The sequence below is a fragment of the Gallinula chloropus genome (assembly GCF_964237585.1).
Source record: "Gallinula chloropus genome assembly, chromosome: 3".
Classification (NCBI taxonomy): domain Eukaryota; kingdom Metazoa; phylum Chordata; class Aves; order Gruiformes; family Rallidae; genus Gallinula; species Gallinula chloropus.
This window is the reverse complement of record NC_140087.1, coordinates 82,494,222-82,521,381: the sequence shown is the minus strand read 5'-3', so window position 1 is coordinate 82,521,381 and position 27,160 is coordinate 82,494,222. Positions and strand designations below refer to the sequence as shown.

The following is a 27,160-nucleotide window of genomic DNA, read 5'->3' as shown; positions in this document are numbered from 1 at the left end:
AGCATGGTCGGTTTTGTTTGCTCTTGGGTTTGGGTTTTTTATTTCACTTTTCTCTTTTTTTTTTCCTTTTTTTTTCCTCTCCTCTTTTTTTTTCCCCTCTTTTTTTTTGTTTTTTCCTCTTTTTTTTTTTCCTTTTTTTTTCCGAACGGAACTGGAAACAGCGACGTTGTTTTGCTCAGCAACTAATCAGGGACAATTTAAAAACAGCCATAACATACCATACATGCTGTCTAATCCAAAAAAGTTTTTTAAAAAATTTCAAAAAGAAAACAAACAAACAAAAAAAACCAACCAAAAGAAAAACAAACCAAAAAAAAAAGAAAAACAAAACCCAAACAAAAAAAACCCAACATACACAACATGTAAATTATTGCACAAGAGAAAGGCTCAAAGTTTGCGTAAAATGCAATAGTATTGCCCCGATACAGATCATGCATTCAAACGGTGAGAACAAAAAGAAAATAAACAGGGTGTGCTGGTGACAAGCACTTTCCGAATATCCTTAAGCTTCCATGATTTCCATCACAAGGGACTAGAAAACCTCTACGGGGTGGAGGGGGGGTGGAGGGTGGGTGGGGTGGGGTGGGGTGGGGTGGGAGGATGCGGGATGGGGAAGGGATGAAGTGGATGGGGGACAGAAGGAGGGAGTTGGGGTGGGTGGGTGTTGGGGGTGTTTAGGAGGGGGGGTAACGAATATACCTCTATTCAGTTTTTATCTCGTTATTCAAGACTCGATCACTGTGCCATTTTTTCATGTGTTTCTCCAGGGTACTGTACACGCTAAAAGGCATCTTACAAATCTCGCATTTGTAAACGTCCTTTCCCACCTGCCCGTGTGTTTTCATGTGCCGGGTGAGCTTGCTACTCTGGGCGCAGGCGTAGTTGCAAAGCTCACACTTATACGGCCTCTCGCCCGTGTGGCTCCGTCTGTGGACGGTGAGATTACTACAGTTCTTGAAGACCTTCCCACAGTACTCACAAGTGTCGCTGCGTCTGCCCTCTTTTGAGCTGGGCCTGCCAGGGCCCGGGCCACTAATATGGGGGGTGCTCCCTCCGCTTCCCGTGCCGCTGCGGCCTGAGATCCCTCCGTCCAGCTCGCCCGGCGGTGTGGAGAAGCGCAGGCTGCCGTTCTCCGAGGAATGCTCGGAGGAGGAGGCGAAGGGCGATTGTCGGGAGTCGCCGAAGCTGAGGAAGGGGTCCTTCAGCTGCCGGGAGGCGGCATAGCCCGCCAGCCACTGGGAGTAAACGTTCTCAGTGTTGGGCATGGCGGCGGCTGGCAGGTCGAACTCCTTCTCCAGCTTTATGCGTTTGGAGAAGGGGCTCAGGGAGCTGGGGCTACCCAGCAGCAGCTTTTTGGACAGGCCTCCCGAGGCGGACTCCCCCGGGGAGCAGCCCCGGCCGTTGACCGCCCCCTCGTCAATGCGGTCGGACTCGCCGGCCACTGAGTCTTCGTCGCAAGTGTCCCTGTGCACCTCGGGCTCGGGGAGGTGGCCCCGCTTGTGTTTCTCCCCTAGGACCTGGTGGAAGGCCTCGCTGAAGTGCTGCATGGAGCTCAGGACCATGCCCTGCATGACGTCCGGCATCGACCGGCCCTCCTCGCCAGCCCGCGAGTTGTTTTCGTGGTGGCGGGCTGCCTCCAGGCTCATCCCAAAGCCGTAGTCCGGCCTGTCGCTCTCATTCAAGTCCTCCTCCTCTTCCTCCTCTTCCTCCTCCTCTTCCTCCTCCTCCTCCTCCTCTTCCTCATCCCCGTTTTCAGGGATCATGTTGGGATCGTTCTCGCTCTTGAACTTGGCCACCACAGACTTGAGGGCGCTGCTGGCGCTGCCCACCAGGTCACTGGTGCCCGGCTCGGGGGAGCTGGCAGTGGAGAGCCCATCGTCCGACTTTACCGTCATGGGGGAGGACTTGTGCATGTGGGTCTTCATGTGGCGCTTCAGCTTGCTGGCTTGAGTGCAGGCGTGGTCACAGAGGTTGCACTTGTAGGGCTTCTCCCCGGTGTGGCTCCGGCGGTGGACCACCAGGTTGCTCTGAAACTTGAAGGTCTTCCCGCAGAACTCGCAGGACTTGGACTTCATGGGCGGCTGGGAGGGAGGAGGAGCGGACTGCAGAGGAGGAAGGGGCGGCGTGGCCAGGAACGGGGGCTTGCTGCCAGGCTGGAAAGGCTGCAGCAACCTTTGCATAGGGCTGGGCCGGCTCGGGGACAAGGGCGGGCTGGAGGTGTTGCCGGCCAGCTCCCGCAGCCGCCGGGAGAAATCCATAGCGGGGGGCTCCATCGCCATGGGGTTCAGTCGCAGCACCCTGTCAAAGGCACTAGGGTGATGGGTGGCCAGAGCCATTTCTTCCGCACCCAGGCGCTCAATGCGATGCGGATCCAAATGGTGCCTCGGGGGAGGGCTAAAGAGGGGTGGCGTGGGTGGGAAACGCCCTTCTCCCAGCCCTGACGCCTCCCTCGAGACCGAGCCGGGTATTCTGAGCAGGTTAAAAGGGTTATTGTCTGCAATGTGAATCCCGTGGAGAGGTGGCTGGGAAGGGCACTCTGCACCTAGTCCTGTTGGGATACCAACCCGTGGCGTCAGGGGGCTGCCGTGCTCGCTTTCTAGGTAGATCCGTAAGCCGTGCGTGTTCTGTGCGTGCTGCAAGAGGAACCAGGCGCTGTTGAAAGGCTGTTTACAAGTCGTACACGTGTAGCTGCTGGGCTCATCTTTACCTGCAAAATAACACAACAAGCAGCGTCAATCTCCAGCCGCCCACCGGCGGGTGAGAACTCACCTCCCCGCCAAAGCTCCTCTCCTCCGGGAATGCTCAGCCAGGAGCTATGGAAAGGACGTCCCAGCTCAGGCACAGGCAGGGGAAAGAGGACAGCAGGAGTCGAGAGGCATGATGGGGGTTCCAAACCCACCCGAAGCGAGCCCACCTCCTCCCAATGTCCCCAGCAAAACCAAACCCTGGCGGGTAACCGTGGCGAAGAAGCTATAAAAAGAAAAGAGGTGACTGAGTCAATCAATGCCAGCTATGACCTTCTGCTGCTAATATTTAAATTGGGGGTCAAATAAGTTAAGTTTTAAGTAAGTAGTTAGATAAAACAAATCCCCTTCACTCCAGAAAAACACGTACACTGGTTCAAAGCAGCAAGCCAAAGCACTGTGACTGCTAGCCACCACGTTATTAGCCCGCTCCTTCTTTGCAGAGGGTAACAATGTGTACAAAATCAGGCAGCATCTCCTGCTCCTCAGCAGACATCCAACTCAGGGAGAAGGAAGGAAAAAAATCACCATTTTTTACAAAAAGAAAAGGAAGTGAGAGTGCTGGACAGGGAGAGGGGAAGGCAGGGAGAGGGGAAGGCAGGGAGAGGGGGGAAGGCAGGGAGAGGGGAAGGCAGGGAGAACGGCAGCTCGCTACGCCAGGGAACGAGCTGGAGGGTGGCCAGGAGGCCTGGCCGAGCGCCCTGCCGGAGCCGCATTATTTCTCTTGCACTGAAAAGAAGCTGAGGATGGTAAATGCCACTTTGGCAAGTAGTGAGCTAACTCTATTTCATGATAATTTATTTTTGGAGATAACACGGACATTATAAAAGAGCAACCAACTAATAAATAACTAAACAAAAAGCCAGCTAATAATGACAGCAGAAAGCAGCCCCTTCTAATATATGGCAAAACAAGGGGGGGGGGGCACGAATAACTTTTTTGAGGGCTGCCCATGAGGAAGAAGGTGCGTAACACAGGGCGAAGGTGAGCGCCCTGTTATCGAGTCCCAAAATTTTGTGGATAGTTCACTTCTGCTCCACTATGGAGGCTTTTTTACTCAATGTGGGTAATCTAAAACCAGAGCTATAAGGAAGGGATAAAAATCCATTTCCAGCTCTGCCCAGAAGATCTCTTAGAGCTGCTGTTTAGCGATATTAAAAAAAATTAATCAAACCTACATGTATTCGTGAGGTTTGAATAAACCGTGGGAGCCCTCCGAGGGCATCAATGCTTGGGGTGGTACCTGCCCGCACCTTGTACCCCCTGCTCTGACCCATAGCATCTACACATCTACGACACTGCTCCATCGGTAGCAGTCCTGGGTAAATCTCTTTACAAGCTGCATAAAGAGCCACCCACCCCTCCACACACACACCGCCCAGTAGTTTCCCCTAATTTACTGAGTATAACGGGGGGGTGGGAAGAAAGGAAAGGGGAGGAAAAACCCAAAACAAATCCCAACCAATAAATAAGGCAGATTTAGAAAGTAAACATGGCTTTATCCACGACCGCCTCATTTCTCATCTCATTTGGGAGGAGGGAAATAGAAGCTCTGTACGGGCATTTTCGCTCTCTGGCGAGCTGAGCGAGGTTTTAGGGAGAGAAGAGGCAGGCAGCCCGCAGCGCCGGCTGTAGTGCCCCAGCACAGCCTTCCTCCCTGCCTCCTGGCTCTGTGTTTATTCTACGTTTGGCCTGAGAAGCTGAACCGGGTGAGTAAAAGGAGGCTCAAGCCATCTAGGGAAGGCATTTAACACTTTAATCACTTTACAAGCCCTTGGAATAATATTTAACATCTCATCCCGAAGGCGGCATCGGAAGCAAACGCGTTGCACTGTTCAGTATGTGCCAGATAAATACTGAAATCTGCTGAAATTAGAGGGAAATTCAATTGGTCTTTCACATTCCTACGCTCATTTGGGAGCTGAGGGGGGTGGGGGGGATGATCTTAAATGGAAGAATTTCCTCTTGCTTTGCCTTAAGTTTTTAACACGGTGGTAGGAGCCAGCACCGCGACGCTACCTCGCCTCTCTACCTTATAGATCAGGTCAGGGAAAATAGCATTTTATCTCCTAATGAGGATACAACATGGAGTGTTGGCTCCCTGCGTTTTAGTATTCCCATCAACTAGATATTCTAGATCATAAGGGCAGCTCGTGTAATCATAATGTCAATGAGAAGGGCTGTTACGACTGAGACTAAAGATTACATGGAAAAAGCTGCTTTGAAACTGGTAATTATTACCAGTCCACTAATAGCAAATGATGCATTACCGTTTCACCGTATAATCTGTATTTCACTCAGCTCCTGCCAGTGCGGCCTTATTATATTACAGCACTCACAAATTCTAAATTCCTAAACTACAGTCATCAATAAATGTGTTACTTGCCATAATTTGCAAAATTACTTTGTTCATAACATCTTCGACTGGTATAAAGACTGGAATTGATTTCCTGCACGGCAAAATTAGGGCTCCATTGATTTAGTGGAGTGTAAAATGTAATATTATTCTTCATTTGCTTGCCTGGAAAAAACAAGTTTTCAATTCACCATCCCCGATTGGTAATCAAGATAATAATTTAAATTTCAAATTGTGTTTATGTACAAAACTTCCCCCAAACAAGCCAGCATTTGAGGGAGCACCGTAAAACCAGGCGATAAAAGAGAGCGGTGAAACGGTTAAAAACCCCACCAGTCACTTGCCTCCACCTCCTGCTTTGAAGAGACACGATTTCTAATTTGTCTATTAGTGCTTGATTAATTATGAAGGCTATTGACTGACCATATCACCACCTAGAGATATGTTCCAGTCTGATGCAGCCTTGCCAAACTGAGAATTATGGCATTAATCCACGCCGTGTTCGCCAGCCATGAGCCAGGTCCTCAGACCGCCACGGCAACTCCTGGTTTTGGAAGGGACTCTGCTTTCCTTCCTCCTGTCCCGCACTTCTTGGTACAGCGTTTAGGTTCTTCCCCTGGAGCCGGGTGGGATTGTACGACCCAAAGACCCTGGATGTACTCCAGTTGTGGGGCCATCCTCTACATCTGCACGGTCTTCCCAGCTAAAGCATCTGGGAAAGACCATGGGAAAGCAAGGAAAGCGCAGGAGGGAGATGCAATAGCTGGTGCTGGCCAAGGACATAGATGGAGAAGGTCCCACAGGGCTCTTTGTCCATCATCATCTGCCAGGGCAGAGTGATGGGACATGTTATCCAAAGCAGCATCGCGATGCTGTCAGGGCTTTCGGCTGATTTCCAAGGCACTAGCAGGAATCCCCCAGACTGACACACGAAGCAGGTCACCACTGAACGTGCCCCCCTTGGCCACCGGTAGCAGGGCTGGGCCTCACATCCTCACCTGACTTGCATCAAGGAATTTAAGGCCAAAAAGGATCAGTCAGCTCTTACTCTGTGACCTTCCAGGCAATATTTTGCTACTCAGTTGTCCTGCGCTGTGACCAACACGATGCCTTTGGGTAAAGTGTGACCTCCTCCAGCTTCGCAAAGTCTTTAGGGAAAAGCACAATGTCCAGCACAAAGTCTCAGTGAAAACCATTCAAACTACCTCAGAAGACAAGAAGAGCACTCATGGCTTGCCACTGGTCAGTTCCTACAGCTAACCACACTCACAGGGGTACACCGAGGTCCACCTGAACTTCTCCATCTCTGATCACCCATTCTCTTTTTATGCTGAGACAGTGAAAGACCCTTTGGTACTCAGTGCACGCCCATACACACACTAATGGTATCTGTGCACGCAGAAATCAAGGCACACTTTAAAATACAGTTTTATTTCCACCCTGAAAGCCACCCCTCCATCCTCCTCCACTACCTGAGGACCAGCACAGCCCATCTCACCCCAGCATCAGGCTCGGCAGGAGGTGGTTTCCCTCTAAGTCTCCTGTGGGGCTGCTGCCTTCTTGGGTATGACATCTCAGCTCTGTAAGCACAGTCCCAATTCCGCTCTTCTAACCAGGCTGTTACCCAACTGTGTTCTCAACACATCCTGCTTGATGGTCTTCCCAGACCACCCCATAAACCTGTCCCGTTGCTCTTCACTCATCCACCTGCCTTTGCTTTATCCACATCACCAATAAGCTGCAATTGCATATTCATTTCTAAATCACCAACAAAGTGCTAACGACCACTGTGGTTCCAACCAGCCCCCACATTCCCAAATCCTCTGGCCAGCTCTGAATCACCTGTGCTAGAGATACCGCCCCGTCTTCCCATACACAGTGACACACAGCACCGTGGCCAACACTTTGCAGAGTCTATTTCATCTACATTTATCAAACAAAGTTGTCATCTGCAAGAATGAAATCAGGTTTATTTGACAGGATCTATTTTCCATAAATCTAAGTTGAGTGGCATGAATTATATTTCTATCTTTTAATTCTTTATCAATTGATTCTTATATTAGCTCTTCAATTATTTTGCCCAGAAGAGATAAGCAAAGGGTTGCCAGCTCTCTCTCTCAGCTACCCAGACCACCTCTTGACGGCATTTTCCCAGTCCATAAGCTTTATTAAAAAACAGCATCACATGTCAGCTCTTCAGGGATTCTTGGGTGCAAGTTGTCAGGGCCTTTTTGTTTTAAAACATGTATCTCTGTTGGACCTTAGACAAAATCCTCCTCGGGTACTAATGAGCTAGGGAAAACATCATTGCTCACCTAAGATGCAGCAACTCAACACTGCTGATTTCCAGGTATACAGGAGAAATATTTATTAAAAATTTCTACCATACTGCTTGTTCCATCCATCACTTCTAGGGTTTCCCTTTTCTCCAGGACCCCAAGAAGCTCTTCCCTTCTCTCCCCATCTGTGCCAGGGAAGAGTTTTCCTCGACATCTTCAGCTCCCTTGACTTGTTCCCTCCTCATCGTGGTTTCTCACTGCGATTGACTGCTATCTATTTTCCATTTTTTAAATTGTCATATATTGATTTTTTTAATATCTAATTGCTGTTCTCATCTCACCACTGAAGCGGGTGAAGTAGGTTTTGGCTTTGGGCCAAAGTTGCCCTCTCCTTCCTGGACAGCTCATCAACTCTTTACAAATAGCTTCCAATTACCATTCCCATTTTTGTGTGTATACTTTTCCTCCCAGTCAATTTTACTGCTCATTTTCTTCTTATTTGGGAAAATACCCCTTTAGGAGATTTACACGGGGATACCATGTACCAAACACAAATGTGGGGCCAATATAAAACTTGACTGGTCTCACCCAACAAAGGCTCACACAACCAAGTCTCACCCAACCAAGCCTCAGCCACTGTTAAACATCTATTCATCTTCTACATCCCAGCCAGCAAAGGTCTAGTGACAGGACATGGCATTTCACCACACCACAAATGTTTAGTGATTCTCAAGTCATTGGCTCCTGCCTAAAATAAAATTAAAAAGAAAATAAAAGGCAGCAGAACAGTTCTTGCTTGCCATTGCCCCAAAAGAAGTGACTTAACCAGTGACACACAAGTGACAGATTTAGCTTCTGATCCGAAAAATGTTAACAAATGAGTGGGATGGATATTGGCATTTTAGTGCCTTTAAGGGCAGTTGGCACAATTACTCAGTAAAATATGAAGAGACGGCTGTTTTCAGCATTAAGGGGCTTTTTTTAATACTTAAAAGACAAAAAAAAAGGAGCTGGCTCTTCTGTACTGTGCTCACAGATACAGCCGGTGCACTCGAAGTCCGAGGCAAAGCAAGCCAATATCTCCAGGCACAATATAGCTGGCTCTGAGCAAGACCCACAGCCATGTCCACAGCCACCAGCAGCAAAGCCAGACAAGATGCTGGGGAGAAGACCAGCTGGGAGGAGAAGCTGTCAGCTAGATGCCACTGCTGGGAGGGAGGAGAGAGGGGGGGTGAGATTTCTGGAGCTAGGCATGCAAGTTCAGGCATTGCCAAGTGAGTAATGGAATAATCTGCAGGCGTGTGCCAATGTGCTTTGGAAGAGCTTCCTTCGTTTCTCAAAAGTCAGGGCTGGATCCAGGAAAGCTGCTCGCCGGACACACCAGCGCTTCACAGACGAGCAGCGCTGAAAGGCCATGTTCAGCATCCACTCAGTGCCCTTATCCGAAGCAGGCAGCCCGTAGCACAGGACACTGTGTGGGAAGGACCACCAGATTAAAGACCAAGATGTTACTATGATACCTATTTTACCATGGGGCATTGCAGGGGCTGCACACAAACGTGCAGGCTTAGAGACACCCCCTTTTTCCCAGTGTTTTCACAAACAACACGGCGGCGTAAGCAGCCACTGCCTACGTGCCAATGGTGTTCACAAGGATTCTATTCACAGCTGCAGATTTACTCCCTCAGAGAAATCCCCCTGCCAGAGAAATCTCTGAGCAGGCCAGGATTTGGGCCTTGCTGCCTGTATGGTCCAGTCCTTGTTCTCGGCAGTGTCCCTCCACAAACCGGCACCACCAACCTCAGTGGCTTAGCTCCCACGTCCTCCTTCACCTTCCCAAAAAAAACAAGTAAAGCCAAGGTGTCTTTACCAGGCTACCAGTGCCTACACAGCATGTACATACCTTGTGCTATCAAACTGCAGAGCATGAGAGTTAAAAGTGACCCAAACACCTGCAACCTGCAATAAGCATCCCCCAACTCCCTGCATCTCATCCGCCTCCCACTAAACAATTACCAGAGGAACAGCCTGAGCCAAACCCAGGAACTTCCTTATTCAGCTCTAATGTCAATTGACTGCTTGACTTTTGGACTGACAAATTTGGAGTTGTTATGATATTTAAAGGGGGGGGAGGAAGAAAAAAAAAAACAACCCAGAGTTAATTGTTACCACTTGTACTTGATTCAGTTCTTCTCCATCTGGCTTGTCAAATTTTTTATTCTCTCTCTCTTTCTGTCTCCCTTTTGGAAATCCACACTGTTGAAATTCCTTTCAACCAGAAACTAGAGAAGTGAAACAGTTGGGACACAGGAAGCATGGCAGGGTCAGGAGATAAGTGGGTCCACTCCATGCCTGCAGCAGCCCACTTCTCCTCCCTTGGTAAGAAATAGCTGCTTTGCTGTGACTCACCTTTTCCTGGTACTCAGCAGCATCAGTTTAGATGGGAAACTCTAACTGTCCAAACACATTATTTCCTTCTTGCACTAATTCTTCCTCCTGATTTCTCCAGATTGCAAAAAGCTCCTTATTAACCTGATCTGTCATTAACAAGTTATAAGTAGCTGTTAGCACCGTTAGCATCAGCATTGGCACTGTCCTTGTCATAATAATTATAAGAATAATAAATACCAGCAGTAGCTGCGTTTATGTACAACAGGGAACTTTATCTCTAATCTCTTCTCTTCATCATTAGATGAACCAGATTCAGAAAGGCCAAAAAAGGGAAAACATTCCCAAAACTCTTTAGGAAGTAACACAGTGTTGCTTGCGAAGTGAGAAGCACCTTTGCTGTCCTGCATTTCAAACATAAGCATTCTGCAAATCAAATCCACATCATGTATGAACAGCAGGCCTGATGGCAGGTCCTGGGACCAGCTTAGTCATGAGGACATGCAAAATCTAGATGGGGCTCTTGGTGCCCCATTTGCCTTTCCTTACCTATGACTGATAAAAACTTAGTGACATTCCTAAAAAAAATTTTTATTTTTCCCACAAATTCCAGGTCCCTGAAATAATTTTAACAAAACTGGCAAAATATGTTCTAAACCAAGTATCAATGGTGCTGTTTATTTGTTTACAGCTCCTTTTAAAAGCCTGTCTCTTAAAGAACTGGGACAAAAGCAAACATCATGACCCAAACTTCCAAAGAGACACCCAAGGCACAGCAATAATAAAAGCAAAGGCATGGGTAGCATTTCCTCACCATTCAAAGATTTAGGTTGGAGTCCAACACTCCAGGAATTCCCATTTTCTCCCCAAAACCAATTTTTCATCAGGTTTTGCAGCCCTGCTCAGGTTTCCATAAAACAGAAGGTTTTTGGACCTGAGGAAGAAGCAAGTGGGAACAGATGGAAAGAAGGAGGTAGGGTCCTCCCCAGCATCCTCAGCTGGGGACACAAGTGGGAGCAGGGAGGGCTCTGACCACAGCCCCACAGCTGAGGTCCTCGTAACCCTGGGGAGCATCTGACCCTTGCAGAAATGCAAACTGCACGGGCGACCATTTCAGTAGCACCTTCAACATATTTTGTGCATTTACTCAATTCTTCTAAGCACAACCAAACCCATAACACACCTAGTTTCCCTACCAAAAAAACCCCCCAAACCTCAAACTAATGACAATCAGCAAACCCCATGGTTTTCCAGAGCCTCAGTGGGGAGGTACGAGGTGCTGGGGTCCCACTAGAGCATGCCAGCACTGCCAGGCATACCGACCTGACCTCAACGTCTGTCACCATTTTCAAGGCGATTATGATTTGGCCACCAAAAAAACCTGCTTCAAGCTCCAACTTGGCAAGTAAGGGATCAGGCTGTGACTGATTTTGTGCTTTCATAAAACTTAAGGGGGGTGGAAATCTGTCGTGTCTTGATTAGCGAGGAACAGAAGAAACCTGTCGTCAGAAAACAATGCTGGGCTTGAAATTCAGCTCTGACTGAAGTTTTACAAAGAAACCCCTTGAACAAAGGCGACCTGATCACATGCACCTATGCACCCCATAGGGTACCGCTAAGGGGCTGAAGCATCACATGGGTGGCAGCTCCATGAACTTCAAACACCGGCAGCGGGACCTAAAAAGCGAACTTCAGTGCTGTAGGATGAACTCCTCAGCGATACCATCTCGTTTCTCTAAAAACATCATTAGAGAAGTAACCAACATCCCAGGCACAAGCTTCCCAGACCTCCTCCCTCGAGCACTGGGACTGTCAATGAATGGATGTGAAGGGTAGTGGCATCACTGGGAGGACATCTGCTAAATCAGCTCCTCTGGCACCTTGCGTGTCCCCTGCTGGAAGGTCCACCTAGGCTGTGACCCACCAAGGACCAAGCCTCATCTAAGCCCTTGCACTGAAAAGAGTATCAAAGCCTTTTCAAAGCCTAATCTGACTATCCAGGAAATGCTACCTCGCTCAAACAGTCCATAATTACACATTTACCCACTGGCTGCTGGGGACAATCAAGTCAATAATTCACTTTTTAAATACAGCGTTGTAATTATACAGCTACAGAGAGCTTCCAAATAATTTCATTCACTCTCATATACCTACATGATGAATTGTTTCCTTTTCTACTATTTTCTCCCCGGCTGGCAGCATCTGAAGAAAAGACAGAGTGTGATTTGGAAAGTTTCTTGCAAAGGAAAGAAAGGAGATGCTCTGGTGTGATGTCTCAGGTCATCCCTGCTGTTGTGGGGTGAGATGCAGCACAGGACTCCCAGAGCGTCCCCTGGCAGACACCAGCGGTGGGTGGGGTGTTTCTCTGGGCTTCAGCATCACTCACAGCCGTGTAGGTGGCACCCAGCATGGGCAAGCGTGCACTGGGGATGCTGCTCTGTTGAGACTCTCAGACACAGCACCAGGATGCTGCTTTACACTTGGTGACCCAATTAGTGCTGCGGGACCTTGCTGGAGGACGCAGCAGCTCCACTGCATGGGGTGCACCTAAAGAGATGGAAGCGAGACGGCATTCTGAAACGGCTGCAAGGTCTCTCCCAGGGAGAAACTGGGGCCGACCCCATCCCACCGCTGCTCACCAGCAGGCAGGCTGCTGTCAGGGCACATCCACCCTCCTCATCACCTCTGACTTTGCTTTATTTTTGATGCATTTTGAGTATTAGCACCTCTACCTGACATCCCCAACTCCGTAAAGTGCCAATGCTTAAGCCATCACCACACAGAGACGTGGTGGTTCCCATCAGCACATTCTGGTCCTTCTCACCAGCCAGGCGCTGCCAAGTTCCCCTTCTCCACCCCACAGCACCCCTGCTCCCACCAGTGCCTCAAGTAGTGTGCCAGTGGAGCCAAAAAAGTCCCAGTCCTTGGCCAAGGCACTTGAGAGCCTTATTCCACCTTCTCTTGCCCAAAACAGATCCTCTTCAGACTCTTTTCTTTCCCAGTCATCCCCTTTGGCTCGCTTTTCTCTCACTTTCAAATTAATGATATTTAGCCAGCAGCAAACCATCCTGACAAAGTGGGTCAGGAGAACTGCAGGTTCCTCCGCCCCTCAAACCACACCTCCGCCTGCAAATCATCTGCTAGGAAGGCAAAGGTTTATTCTGTCCCTGAGCAAGTTCAATGTCACCATGGAGTTGCAAGCACAGCAAGTACTGAACCAGATCCTACGACATTCAGTTTCATAACTTGCACAAGCCAAGTATTAGCAGAATCAATTATACATATATATATATATTCCCCCCATCCCCTGCTTTGCAAATAGGACCAAAAGGTGTTGTAAAGTTGTCCGATCTCCTCTGGTTTTATTCTGTCTCCTCTCCATAGCTGAGATATCCTTGAAGTTGAAAATGATATAATACTCCGAATATCTGGAGTTTGGAGGATGTAGGACTTGGGGAAATTGCTACAGCTTTATTGCATTCTCAGGGCACAGAGAGTATTTACCATACATACATCAAGTCAAGGAATGCAAAAAGGGGCATAGGAAAATTTGGCACTTGGAGCTTAGCTCAGGAGGTTTAAATTCCCAGAAAGGCAGATAAAGAGCGGATTTTCTTATTTATAGATTTGCAGATGAAATCCAACAAAACCAGCCCTTCCCACCCCCCTCCAAAAAAAATAAACCCTCCCTCCTCTATGTGAGTAAGGCTGATTCAATTTCCAGGCTTGCAAGGTCTCCTCTCGCCGAGTATTACCTGACCCCAATAACACACGCTGTTCCAAGGTTAAGATCTGTTTCCTTACAATAACGTGGAAAGCTGTTGTTTCAGTCGCGGGCGCAGAATTCAGCTTTGAAGGACAGGTTAGTACCACACTACATTTAACTGGATTCAGTTCATCTGATTATACAGTGCCTTGCTTTCTGGAATATGTAATCATCTCTTTCTGATGACATTTTAAATATCCAACTAGACAAATAATTGCAGCAATAATTGATAGCTGAGTCAAGCTGGAAGATTATTGATTGGCACAGTACCCGCCGAAACAAATGTTCATCTTTCAAACATTACAGTGAGGATGCTTAAATCTAACTTTTGCTGATAAATGATAAAAATTTGATTTACTGATAAAACCACCAGAATAGAATGTGTGCTTCAGGAATTTGATTACCTGGTGAAATTTTTCAGAAGAAAAATTAGGCATTGGGATTTATATGCTATTTTCACGTGAATAATTGCCAAGATATGGATAAAAGGTTGAACATAAACACACGTGGAGAAGTCTTAAAGAGCTGCTGATTAACTCTCTATCTTTCTCAATGGTATTTACCCATTTCTAATCACTGCTTACGTAGGAGTTTATCCCGCCGCCTTCCCGGGGATGCCTCACGTGGGTCTCATTACCAGTGACAGGAGTTATACATCGGGAATGATTCCATCCCTTCCTGCCCTGTCGTATTCCCAGCAGCTTGAAGCTCTCAGTGTCAATGTGCCTATTCTTTACTCTGCTGTGAGTACAGCCAAAATGAGGGTTTGGTCTCATTTGCCATAGTGTAAATCAGGAGCCCCAGCACCCAAACCTACAGCACTGCATAAAGGCAGAGGTCAAGATCAGGTGCATTTGCAAACTGCATTCACTGCCTTAAAGGGAGGGGGGGTTGAGGCTGAAATCAACCCCTTTTTTCAAGCTCTTATCACACAGGAGTCGGTTTAAACATGGGTTTCCTCCTAATTATGAAATTCCAAACCCTGCAGCACTGACTATACGTCAGGCAAGGGGAGAGAAAAGGGGAATTTCTGAAACTTACTGATTAGAAAGCAGAGCAAGCGGCGGCGGCAGAACATCACGTGCGGGGAAAGGCAAGCAAAGCAATGAGCTGCCTAGTTAGGGCAGAGGAGCTGTCGCAAGGCAGAAGCCTGAAATTAAGGAAAAGCGCCAGAATATTTGAGCAGGGAACAAAGAGAGTAAATTCCAGAGTAAGAGATGAAAAAAAAATGCACTGAAACGTTTTGAAACGGAGCCATTAGGAGCTGATTGAGTCTTGGAGCTACTGGTAAAAATCAGCCGCTTGTTAGATGCGGCGATCAGCTGAGCCCTGACACTTAAGGCGTACGAGGAGGCTTGTCGAGCGGCTTCGCTCTAATTTAGAGATCTTCAGTTAATTAGAAAGCCCTCAGATTTTTCTGCAAATGCAGGTCACTATTGACAGCTTGTGCTTTTGATGCTTTCCGGGTGACAGTCGCCAGACTGACCTTCCCTTCCTGGCGCTGGCAGGGCTGCCCAGACCCTCGCCGTGTCGGGGAATTCAATCACCACCGCCAGCGCCAGCGGGAAGTTACAAGTAAGGTTACTCCGCTCCTACACGCTGCTTCCTCCTGATGAAATCTGCATTTGCTTAATGCTATAAATAGCTCCAGCTTCAAATTATTAGGATGGTGGGTTTTTACCTCCCACCCCCCCACTGAGTGGATGTCACAGCCAGCCCCAGGACTTTGTGGTGGGAGTTTATGAGAGGCGGCACAAGCAGAGGTTGGGAGAAGTGCTGTATGGGGGAAACGACCTGCTTGCTGGGGAGACAACCTGTTTGCATTGAAACCTTGGAGCTGATCACTGCCCTAAGGCTTACCGCAGGATAGAGGTAGCTGCAGGGGATGGAGCCCCTGTCCAAGGGATGGCACCCCCCCCACACCTTCCCCGGAGCTCCCAGCATGCCCTGTCACAGCCACAAGTGAGATCTGGTGATGCTCTCTGAGCAGAAACTCCTGACAGAGCAGGGCAAATACCAACAGAGGCAACCACCAAAGAGAATGGGGCTTGTTTGGAAATGCAAGGAAACAAGTGGAAGTTACAGTGACAACCCAAAGGCAAGATGACAGACCTGCAGTCACACAGGGAGTTGGTGGCAGACACTAGAAAATTAACTCTCGGGAGCAGTCTAGCATTGGCAGGGAAATGAATGAGATGATCTAAGAGATATTTTCCACCTCTAATAGGATTTGATGATGATTTTGCATAGGCTTTTGTGTTAGCCTGGCTTTTGATAAAGGCATGGTGTCTCTTTTCAACCCACATGCAAGGGAGAGATTAATAAGTTGCAAACTCGGCCCACCTCAGCTATAAATGGTTCCTGTGCCTATAGGGAAAGAAAAAAATAACCAAGCTATGACTGGAAAAAAAACCCACCTTGGTGACCTGTGTGCAGTTAGTGCTTTTGCGCCCAGGATTTAGAAAGGAGAGAAAAATTCTCCTCCGGCATCAATTTAATAACCAGACAGGGCAGGGATGCACCAACTACAGCCAGCTCAGATCCCTGAATCGAGATCTTTCCGGGCAGAACCCCACTGAGAGCTGTGGGATGCAAGGGGAGATGAGATGGGGCCTCCAGCACATCTTGCAGGTCACACTGTCCCCACGCAGGAGAAGGGGCAGAGCCACGGGCAGCTCATTTGGGAAGACCTGGCATGGTCACTCAGGTTGGCAGAAGGTGAGACAAGAGGACCGGCCTCAGCGGGTGAGTCAAGGTTGAATTGATGGTAAAGAACAAAATGGAAACAAGAGGGTTTAAGCATAGGAAACTGATTGTAGAGAATCCCATCTTTTTAGCAAGATAAGCGGTTTCTTACAGGAAAATGCAATTAAATGCTGTAACTGCCAGCAATTAGATACTAGTAGCAGATAGTGATAAAAAAACACTCAAACCCTAATCCAGACTGATTAAGTGAATAATCTGCGTAGTCTACATGGCTGTATGATGATACCCTCTCTTGGAACAAACGTCCCCTTAGTCCACGGGCTGTTCCACTGGTATTTTTGAGTAGGAAGAAGCTTTAGGGATCCAAGCCCTGCTCTCTTCAAGGAACACTGGGGCAAACCTCTGGGTCTTGGTGCTGTCTAACCCTCGCACTGGGCTAAACAAACTGCTCTCATGATCTTCATACACGAGTCTTCTTTTTCTGGCTGCTCTCCTCTTTGACAACATATCTGGGACTTTCACCATCCATCAGCTCACGGTAGTAAAGTCAGCCCATGTCTGCTGCTGCACATCCCCATGCACAGAAGGACATGCGGCAATGCTATGCCCTGCCAGTAACACCTCTACATCCACCCAGCTGGGACAACTCACCAGGAAGCCACGTGCTGGTCCCCACCGGCATCACCACCCTCACTGTAAAACAACAGTATCTGCTTTTCGGGGAAATCAGCTCACAGGGCTGAAGACAGGCAACCAGGTATTTCACCCTGCGCCTGGCCACAGCCTTTTGTCCACAGGGAGCATTTTGGGTTGGAGGCTGCTGCTGCTTGAGCTGCAGCCAGGTCCGGTGGCCACCAAGGGGAACCGGAGCCTCTCAGAGCGCGGCACTGCACCCAGAGATAACAAAACGACAGTTCCTGCCCCCAGAACTGGCAATTATCATCATCATCATCTCTATTTTAAGCTGACGAGAGGGGCTGCCAGTTTAAATAGGCTACTGCTTCCCACTCCCCAGGCTTAGAAGTGCTGAATACTCAACAGGTACACAGCTGAAGTCACAACCCTCCCATGTGCCACGGAGTCTCACGGCGCTTTCAGAAAACCACAGTGACGCACTCGCGGTTGGACTTGGCCTCACGTCATTTGTCAGAGAGCAATAATGTTAATAACAATTAACACCCAGATGTTGCACTTAATAACACCTTGAGTCCAAGGAGCCCGGGCATGCTTTGCCAACGGCTGTTAATGCCATGAAAGCTGAACGGAGAGTGCTCGCTGCCCCGCTGGGGATGCTGATAATTTGTCCCAAGCGGCACTTCCCAGCCGCTTCCCTCCAGGTCCTCGTTTTCTTAGGGCTTTCCAACAAGCATCAGAGAGTACACAGCTCATACCACTACCCAGAGCATCTCTTGTTTGCACCTGATCCACCGTGTTCCCCAAAAAGGTCGCTGGATGCCACGGTGATGGGTGGTAGCTCCATAAAAGACGTAGAAGTCCTTGAATCATCCCTTTACCTGAATGTTTTATCAGAAAACACCTCTTCTGGGGTCAGGCTGGGAGGCAGCCGTATATACGGCCGGTCTGAAATTGCCATCAGCTTCACCTCGATACTTTTCCGATGTCCTTGGCCACCCAGTTAAGATCTGACAGCATTTAAAGATGACAGTGCTTGAGGTAATGGGACAATGCCGTAACAGGATTACAGGAAATGTGAAAGAAAGGACATAAGTACGTAATGTCATTTAGGTAATGTCATCTATGAACAGGGTTTGCTGCGATTTTTGCTGACAAAGAAGTCAGTCTCACTTATATAATTCCTTTTAAACTCTGTTATTGCCATAAATAGTTTACTTCTACCTGAAAGAAGGCTTTTCAGATGCATCGTCACAAAATTCTGCCCAACTTTTCTCGCTGGTCCAAGCCAGGGTATCCTGGGAGAAAAGCACAAGCTGGGGAGCTGGGTGAGGCAGCCAGATCGAAGGACTCCCTGCCACCCTCCCAACCTAGCTTGCAGCATCCAGACTTCTTAAGATCCTCTCAATTAATTTCCACCCAGCCATTTCCTCCCCGCGCCCTCTTTCCATCAGTATTCCCTTTCAGTCCCACCACAGCTGCCCCCGAAACAGCTTCCTCATTGTCCCCCACCAGAAGTGGTGTATGTGTGCCAAGCGACTGACCGCAAACAAAAGCTTGTTTGACCAACGCTTGTTCTGAAACAAAACCCCGGCTGGAGGAGGAAATCCCGAAGAGGAGGGGGGATTGATGCTGGGACAATTTGGAAGGCGAGCCCAGGCGCGCTTGCCCCCGGGGACTCACATTCTTGCCAGACAATGGTGTCTGGCCTCCCCATTCACCGCCTGCCTAGCACCCCTCCCCAAAAATTCCCCCCCTTAAAGCTGTGTTTATTATATAGCCTGATAAGGAGGATAGATGCCGTTAAATTGAGCCCACAACCATCTCCCATGTGGTGCCTGCGGTGTCTCAGGGCTGGAGGGTGGACAATAGAAGAAGGCTCTGAAGGACTTGGAGAAGGGGTTTTGGGAGCTGGGAGGAGTCAAGTCCTTCTGCGCTGGGTGGTGAAAAATTGGGTGGCTGTGCGGTCCCTACTCCTACCCCATTTCTCCAGGAAAACTGACTTTTCTTTTTCTGAGCAAAACGTTTCTTTCCAACTCCGCCGCCTTGCCTTGGATGACTGTGCTCCCAGAGCGGGGTGAAAGCGGCTGTTATGAAAAAGCCAAGCCTTTGCCCCCCACACATCTGCCTGCCATGGGCATGTGAAGTTACCGATTAAGAGGAAACACCCTCCCTGGGCAGGCAGCCCCCTCCCTCGATAAGTACGGTTGGAAACCACAGGAGTTGCACAGGCCGGCTCGTGCGCCCTACGCCTGCCTGACCATCTTATCCGTTAATAAACAGACACTCAGGTCTCTGTCGCATTGAGCAACGTTGGCATCTGCCCATTTAGGCAACGCGTTGGGCAGCAGCTGGGTTTGCGGGCGGCAGAGTTTGCTGCAGGTTCTTGTGGGGGTAGGATCCTACTGCCTGTCCGTCTGTCCGCCCGGGCATGCATTCCTGATGGAAGACACTCATAATCAACACGGATTAAGTTCCTTGCAAAGTTGTAATAATACTCAGTCCCTGAAACGGCACTTCCCTGCCCAGCTGCAAGACAGGCATCCCCAGGGACAGACATTGCCACCCCCCAGTACCATGTAGAGATGGTGAAAGGGCCCAAGCAGCTCAAGCCCTTCCCCCTGTACCCACAACTCTGGTCACTGGCTCTGGAGAAGAAAAGCTCTTGCTGTGATTAAAAGCAATTTTCTAAAGTGTATTTGCTGAGGACACTCACATATGTGAATGTTTGCACGCACACATATACGTTCCTATTTCAACCCCCCAGAAGTGCCTGTGAGGATGCTGCATTAAGGCATCTCTGGGGTACGAGTACGCAGGGGTAAACCCCAAAACCCAGGCAGAGACTTTGGCTCTGTTCATGGAGTCCAGGCCCAGTCTTGTGCTAAACTGCCAGTCCCTCGCTCTTGGGGCAGGATAAGGCCCTCCAGACTCTGCCTACCTGCCCATTTTGCTGCTGTCTGAGCTTCAAGCTCCACAGCTGTAACAGTGTGCTTCCCTGAGGCTGAGGGGACAGCCTTGGAAGACACTGAGATGGGAGCAGAGGGGTTAAGACCTGTCTTCTTGCAGCAGCTCCTGTGGAGCCTGCCCACTTCCATATAAGATGGGGGTGATGAGGATTGGCCCTGTAGCTGCTGGGCTACAAAAACAGCTGGTGTGCCTGGTGCTGTACATCCCACAGGTTTAAGCACTTACTTTCCCACCTTTTCTAAAACTGAGCTTTTAAAACCCCACCAAACTGGCATTTCCCTATGGTCACCATGTCTGGCACTCAGGATGAAGATGTCTCACACCACTTCACTCATCCAGAAAGGGACAGAGTGGAGGAACAAGCAAGGAGGACAGGTGACCACTTCAAAACCCATCCGCTCCAGCAACACTGTCCACAAGACAACAAACAAAATGCTACTGGCCAACAGAGACATGCTATATATTGAGCAATACACCACAGAGACTTTTGGGGTTTGTGAAATTAGTAACACCGCCTTAAACTTGCCCTTAGGATGGACTGCTCTGTCTGCAGATCCAGAAGCCGGGATGCTGAAGTCGCAGAGCACATCCCTGCTGGAAACTAAAAGAAGCTGCCAGGGAAACATGTGTAGCCCTCCCAAACTGATGAAACGCTACCCTACTACTTCCAGAAACCCAACCCTAACCGTCCTTGCCCCTCTGCAAAGCCTCTCTGAGCACAGTACTGCCCCATAACGCCTCAAATAACTGTAAGGAGGGAGGGGAGCTACCCCATCCCATCCACTGCAGCCAGCCACATCAGCAATTGGCATCTCGTGGCTCAAGGAAATGATTTTTAACCAAAGGAGTGCAGGTGAAATTTCAGGGAAGGGGTTATATTCCTGTTAGAAGGCGGTCAGAAAAACAGGGTTATGCCCTCGTTATCTGGTTAACCACATTGCTGCGCCCTGCGTGGTCCATCCAGAGATACTGGCCAGTTGGGCGAGCAGGAATGCTGCGGCACCGGGTGCTGCAGGAGCAGTGCCAACACAGCAATACCACCAAATTACCCAGCCACCATGGAAAACCTGACCCTAATGCTTAGTGTGAGCATCAGGAGGCAATTCCCCCCCTTCCTGACTCATTCAATCCTTTTCTTGCACCCCAACTCATCTGTCTGAGATGCTGCTCTCTGCTACCTAATCTGCTATGTAAAGGGCTGCTGGAGCACCGGCCGCTGGACCGGTGTCTCAGACTCTGCTCCAGGAGGCCAGAGCTGAGGCATGCATGACTCATTTATAAATCATATACCATGTTTGGGGTTTTTTTTAACTTAAATACTGTTAGGCAGGAATCCCACAACAATTTGCTTTGTTTCTTTGATTGTGGGGTTGCTACTCCTCTTTCCTTGAGGAAAAACATGCCCTAAAAGCCAACAAATGCTGCACCAGAAGAACCCCAAAAACCAAAACGACCCTGAGCTGTGACACTGAAGAGGGCCTGCAGCACCTCGGGACTCCACTATCACAACTTTGCAAACATTTTTCCAAACTCCTCAACTTGCAAGTAAGTGTGTAACAAGATGTGCATTTGCTATCAGCATGTGAAAACACATGGGGCTTTCTCTGCCAGGGCTGGGGCAGCTACGGATGTGCTCCCACCCTGCTCCAGGACAGACACTTCTTTCCACTGACGGTATTTGATCTATTCAAGTAACTTTCACAATGCCTCCAGCCTTCACAGAATCACAAGGTTGAAAAAGACCTTTAAGATCATGGAGTCCAACCATTCCTGTCCTATGCTAAACCAGATCCCTAAGTATGTCATCTACCCGTCTGTTAAACACACCCAGGGATGGTGACTCAACCACTTCCTTGGGCAGTCTGGTCCCCACCACTGACTCAAACTCCTGTTGGTTTTGTGGATCTGGAATAATTGCTTTGGCCTCACAGCAGAAAGCAGAGAGAATCCTGTCTGTGTGGATTTGATCTGAAGAGGGACTGAAGTCCCATCTCCCAAATTTCACCCCAGAGTGCCAGTAGGATGCCACAGAAAAAACACAGATGCATCGGGAATCACCGTTAAAACCACATATGTTGGTAACACCAGGCTAGCAACCTACACAGATATTTGGCCTAACTTCCAGCAAAGAAGGCACAAGATGAGTTCCCTTCCATTCCTAGTCCAAATCGACTTACATCTGGCGTTGCACCCCCTGCACATAAGATCCCACAGCCCCCCAGTCTCCCCTGTCATTTCCCTATCTGGGGGCCTGATGTGACAATCAGTCGATAGGAAGCCTCCCACAACCAGCTGCAGATTTGGGTCTGTGAGTGACCCCAGGGAAGAGCAGCATGTCAGGCTAAGGTGGGAATTTGCAGCCTGGCATTAAAACACAGCTCTGAAATGCATAGGGGGTACTTCTTCACCCCCCCTTTGCAGGTGGCTGGAGCTCGTTCAACCCACAGTTTCACTTCGTGGCTGCTCTGAGTCAGCTCCATACCACGTGATTGCACGAATTCAGTGCTAAGCCTGAACTAATACAGCCAGCCTCTCTGCAGGGCTTATCAGCTCGGGCTGGGTGCTGCATGGGCTCGCCACCTACCCTGCTCCTGGCTGGGTGATGGCACGGGTCCAGCCAGCTCGGAACACGAGCAGAGCTCACTCACATCCGCTGGCAAAACGTCCGTGAGCTGTAAGAAGTATGGCCTCAGAAACCCTGGAAATCTTGACAGCTTTTCATGTTGCAATAATGCAATTCAAAAGACGATCGGGATTGTATAAATATTTGTACAGACACTTATCGCTGTAGCAGTCAGATAGTCGGTCCCCCTGAATCGGCCAATCCCTATCTCCTCACCTCCAGCTACAGGAGTCCGCTCACCAAAACCACACAACCCCAAACCCCAAAATAAGCATCTACAGAGCAAAACATAAAGCCTCCATTTATCTAAATAGCCTCCACCCACTAAAACATAAAGCCTCCATTTATATATATAGCCTCCATACTCTACCATCCTTATCTGCTGGGTGGCTCTCAGCAAAGTAAACTAAAAAAAAGCAGGATCAGATTCACAGCCCACGAGCGGGATGTACACTTTAGCTGAGGAATTAATTAATTAATTGCTATTAACGCAGTGAATGCTCACTAGGAAATGTTTGTACTTCACCACTGTAATTAAATATTCTCACTCATGCAGCTCTCAGCCTTCAGAAATTAGGATTGTGATTTATAGACCAGTTTAGGTTTTGGGTTTTTTTTTTAATAAGAAAATACTTTCACACTGAATTTTTCATTTTCCGCTGGCACGGGAAGGCAGGAAAAGGTCTGTTAATATTCATGCCCATTTTCCTTTCTAAACAATTACAAATACAAATTCTTTCAGCAGCATGTACTGTTTTCATAATGAAAAGTCCTCTGTCGTTTTTGGTCGGGTACAAGCTTGATCTTGACAGCTAAAGTAGGTCCCATCACCTTTCCCCATGTGAGCACTTAGGCTATTTCCATCCCTGTGAGCTAAACAGCGAGTTTCTTGATGAGTAGGCACCTAAAACAAGGCATCTCTCATCCAAATCAACAGGAAAACTCATTCAAGGAAGGACTGGCTCCAAGCACAGGGTCTCCAACACCTAACCCTACTGAAGGAGCAGTTTCTAGTCCCTTTACTCAAGGTTCAACCAGCTGCTTGCAAAAAACGGGCAGAATCTATCCTTCCATGAAGTGGGTCAAAAGACACGCAGGATTATTACTAATTTGCAAAGAAAGCACCCAAGATATAACATAATTCCACCAGTAGATTTTATCTCTTTTTACTCACAATGAGCAAATACCAGGGGAATCACCCAGCAGAAGGCTTCTCACCCACACTGAAGGAAACCTGACCCTGCTCGTACCTGCCAGAGCCACCCTCAGAGCCACACAGCCCCAGCTCCCCGCCTGGGTAATTAACCACCAGACCAGGTAAGCTTCACCTGCATCCCCTTTCCCAGAAAATAAAGAAGCCTTGCAGCTCGGGGTCAGGGATTTAATTTCATCTTCTCTTTCCCCCCAGATGGACGCGCTCAATCACTCCGTTTTGCCATCCCCCACCATCACTGATTTAGCTAATGTTCCATTCCAGCAGGAAACATCTTAACTCTGAAGATCTGATGATTGCCCCAGCAATCAGTTGTTCAAATAGTTGAAAATTAAGACTATTGCACACAAAGTAAATTAAGTAATTTTCTACCCTCCTAGGGTCTCACAAGTCTATCAGATTTCCCACGACTGGTATGCCACGCTGTCTCATTACTGTACAGAAAATACCACTCCATGAGTCCTTTAAGTGGACTACCCTCAAAAGACTCAGGGAGAGGAGGGGGAAAGGATCTTTGCAAACACAGATCCCATGGCAAATGAAACAAAGAGCAGAAGACAATTGGCTGAGCATGTTTATCTGCTCCCGTGCTCAACTTCTTATGCTGCATAAACCTCTGTGAATCCCAAAAAGCGTGATGCAAGCTATTCTATGTGACACCAACTTTTGTCGCCAGCGATGGGTTTGCTTGCAAGGATACCAGGAAAATCAGGAGACAGGGGAAGCAAGATGCCCTCCAACATAAAAAGACCAGAATCTGGTCCTAAACCAGGTACAGCTTCAGCATCCTGAACATAGCACTCCTTCCCCCACCCGCTCCATCTCCTTCCTAAAATAAGTAAGCAAGGCAGCTTGTAAGCCGTGACTGATGATTTTTAAATAAGCACTTTGAACTCAGCCTGCAAACATTCCTACTGCAACGCTACGGGATGCTCTGTGTTAGCTTTAGCCATTAAACCAAGCCTTCAGCACGGGGACGGTGCCGCACCGCTTCCCGCCGCTCCCTGGATCCCTTCCACCCTGGCTGCGGCATCTCAGAGAGGTTTTGTTCTCGAGCCCAAACAAGCTGGACTCGTTCCCAAGCGTTTGGAAACCTTGAGCAGAGCAATAAGCACTTGGCATTATGGTAATCACCTGGTGGTGGCCGCTGTAACTTCAGTTTTCTGTGGAGAATTTCATTGAAACCCTCTGGTTTTTGGACTATTTTTAGTTTGCAGCAGAAACTCTCCCTGGTTGGGCTCGGGCCAGAGGTGAGCTTTTGTAACATGAAGAAAAAAGTTAAATCAGTCATTTCTTTTCAGCTAAAAAGAGAAGGGATAGGAAAACCCCACCGGCAACAGCTTTTTAAGACAGTTAGTCACGAGTTACCAAACGAGGGGACAAACGTCCGCCCCACGTCTCCATGCAAATCAGGCCCTCAACGAAGCGGCGCTTTATAGATCGGTGGGGAAAGGGAGAGGAAAAGAAAGCAAATGCTATTAACAGAGTTAAATATTGCCCTGTGTGCTGCAAATCATGTCTGGTAATCACTTTTTGTGCTGTGTTTCTTCAGCAGAAGCTGGCCCATGAGGCCAGGGCCCACCATGGAGGTCCATCAGGATTCACAGGGAAACTACTTTAAACCTGATAGATGGAGAAGAAATTGCAGCTCTTGGGTTCTTCCATCCCTGGGGCCTTCTAGAAAGTCTGACTTTCCAAAAACACCACCCACGACCACCCCAGAATACCAGGTTCAGTAGGGGCACCTCAAGTTGAGAACCCAAATTTCAACACCACTTGTCCTTCACACCTCTTCACCACCTTATTCCTCTGGCTTGTGCAAGCATGGACTGTGTCAGTTCCTTGTGCTCCCTCAGGCTTTCCCTGCTCTCACTTCTCAACTCAAATCCAGCCATTAGTGAAGCCACACTCAAAAAAACCTTTTGCACAGGCATGGAAATCACCTGCCTGGATCAGGAACCTTCACCTATTCTCCACAACCATAAAAATCCCTTCCTTTTCATCAGTGTGGGTATTTGGCATTAGCACAGGATCACCACTGGCTGTATCTACATCAGCATTTTCATCTAGAGGAGATGCCACAGTTGTCCCCACTTGCTGTGTCTGGGCTCAGCATAGCTGAACAAGAGTCTGTGTGCATTTTTATCAGGTGCTTTGCAAGGGAAACTAAGCAGAAGGCTTCACAACCCCTCCCTGGATGTACCAGACGTGCTCTGGGACCCGGTGCAGACGCAGGAGCCCAAAGCAGCGATGGGTCCTGTAGGCAGACTTGGACAAGCTTGGTGGCCATGAGAACAGAGCAAGGCCAGGGTAGAGCTCCCAAAGACAGCATCGGGGACGCAATCCTGGGTGTGCAAAAGGCCACAGGATGAAACCTGGTCCAAGCAATGCCTGAGCAAAAAAGCTACATGCTGGAGAAAGCAATAAGTAAGACAGGGTAGGAAAACACAGCTACTCCTCAGCCATCTGCTAAAGCCTTGTATTGTCAGAGGTGGTCTGTGGTGACCTGGACCTGCACAGTTATTCCTGCTACTCCCAGGCCCCTGCCTCAGGCAGGCCTTATCTGGGAATGAGTATTTGGAGAGATCATCTGCTCAGCAAAGGTGCGATTTGGGGAAAAACCCATACCTCAGGTGACCATCCCAACTCAGATAAGCACAGGGAGAGGCTCTGAGTCCAGGCACATGAGTAGCTGTACAAAACAGATGGACGCATCCCAGTGCTGAGCCTGATGTGTTTTTCCTGGCTTGTTTGCAATAGGAGAACCTGAGAAACACCAGGGACCTACTCGCCACCAGCTTATTTCCAAACACTTCCCACTACCTGAGTGTTTAGGTCTTGCACATGCCCCCCTGTTCCTCCTCCATCCCTCCCTCCCAGCAGACACCCACTGCAGCACAAGAATGTTGCCCAAGCTGTGACTTTCCTCTGGTTACTCCTTATCTATCCCCGAGCCCTGATAAAAACCCACCTATGACCTCCTGTTCCTTTTATTTTACTACTTTTTCTTTTGAAACCGGAGTCATTCAGCTCTCCAGATCCTAAAAGGGAACAGCAAAAAGCCCAGAGTTTCTTCTGATAGAAATGCCAGAATTTTAACATTTTCCTTGGAAATAGGTGTGTGCAGAAGGCACCGGTACAAACCAAACCAACCAGCACCAGAGCAGTTCCTTCCACCCTTCCTTAACCCAGTCTGCTATTCTTGGGCACCATCAAACTGAGGAATTTTCCCTCTCCCTCCTCCTGACAATACGTTATTTGAAGATGTTTACGCTGAGGATTAAATCCCCATCCGGGCTGGAGAGCGTGGTGGCTCATTCACAGCTTCTGCTCTTGGGCAGCACTTCCTCCCTCCAAGCTGGCTCTCAGAGGCTGTTTTGCAGCTCCAGGGCTGGAGAAGGCAGCCCGGAGTCGGAGCCCGCAGGTACAATCCGGTACCGCAGCTGGCAAGCTTGGGAAATCGCTCAGTGCATGACCAAGAG

At 48.7% G+C, this 27,160-nt stretch overlaps 1 protein-coding gene across 3 annotated transcripts in view; it reads right to left on the bottom strand.

Annotated features, from left to right (window-relative positions):
* BCL11A (BCL11 transcription factor A) overlaps window positions 1-27,160 on the bottom strand; it is a gene marked incomplete at both ends in the record, with an annotated part of 73,351 nt that overhangs the window by 7,405 nt on the left and 38,786 nt on the right. For 2 of the 3 annotated variants that reach the window (XM_084261735.1, XM_084261736.1), the window contains one exon: window positions 702-2,707. In XM_084261735.1, coding sequence (XP_084117861.1) covers window positions 702-2,707 — 2,006 coding nt within the window. Of the gene's footprint in view, window positions 1-701; window positions 2,708-27,160 lie in introns of those variants that run through there. The other variant, XM_084261737.1, reaches the window with a different exon arrangement.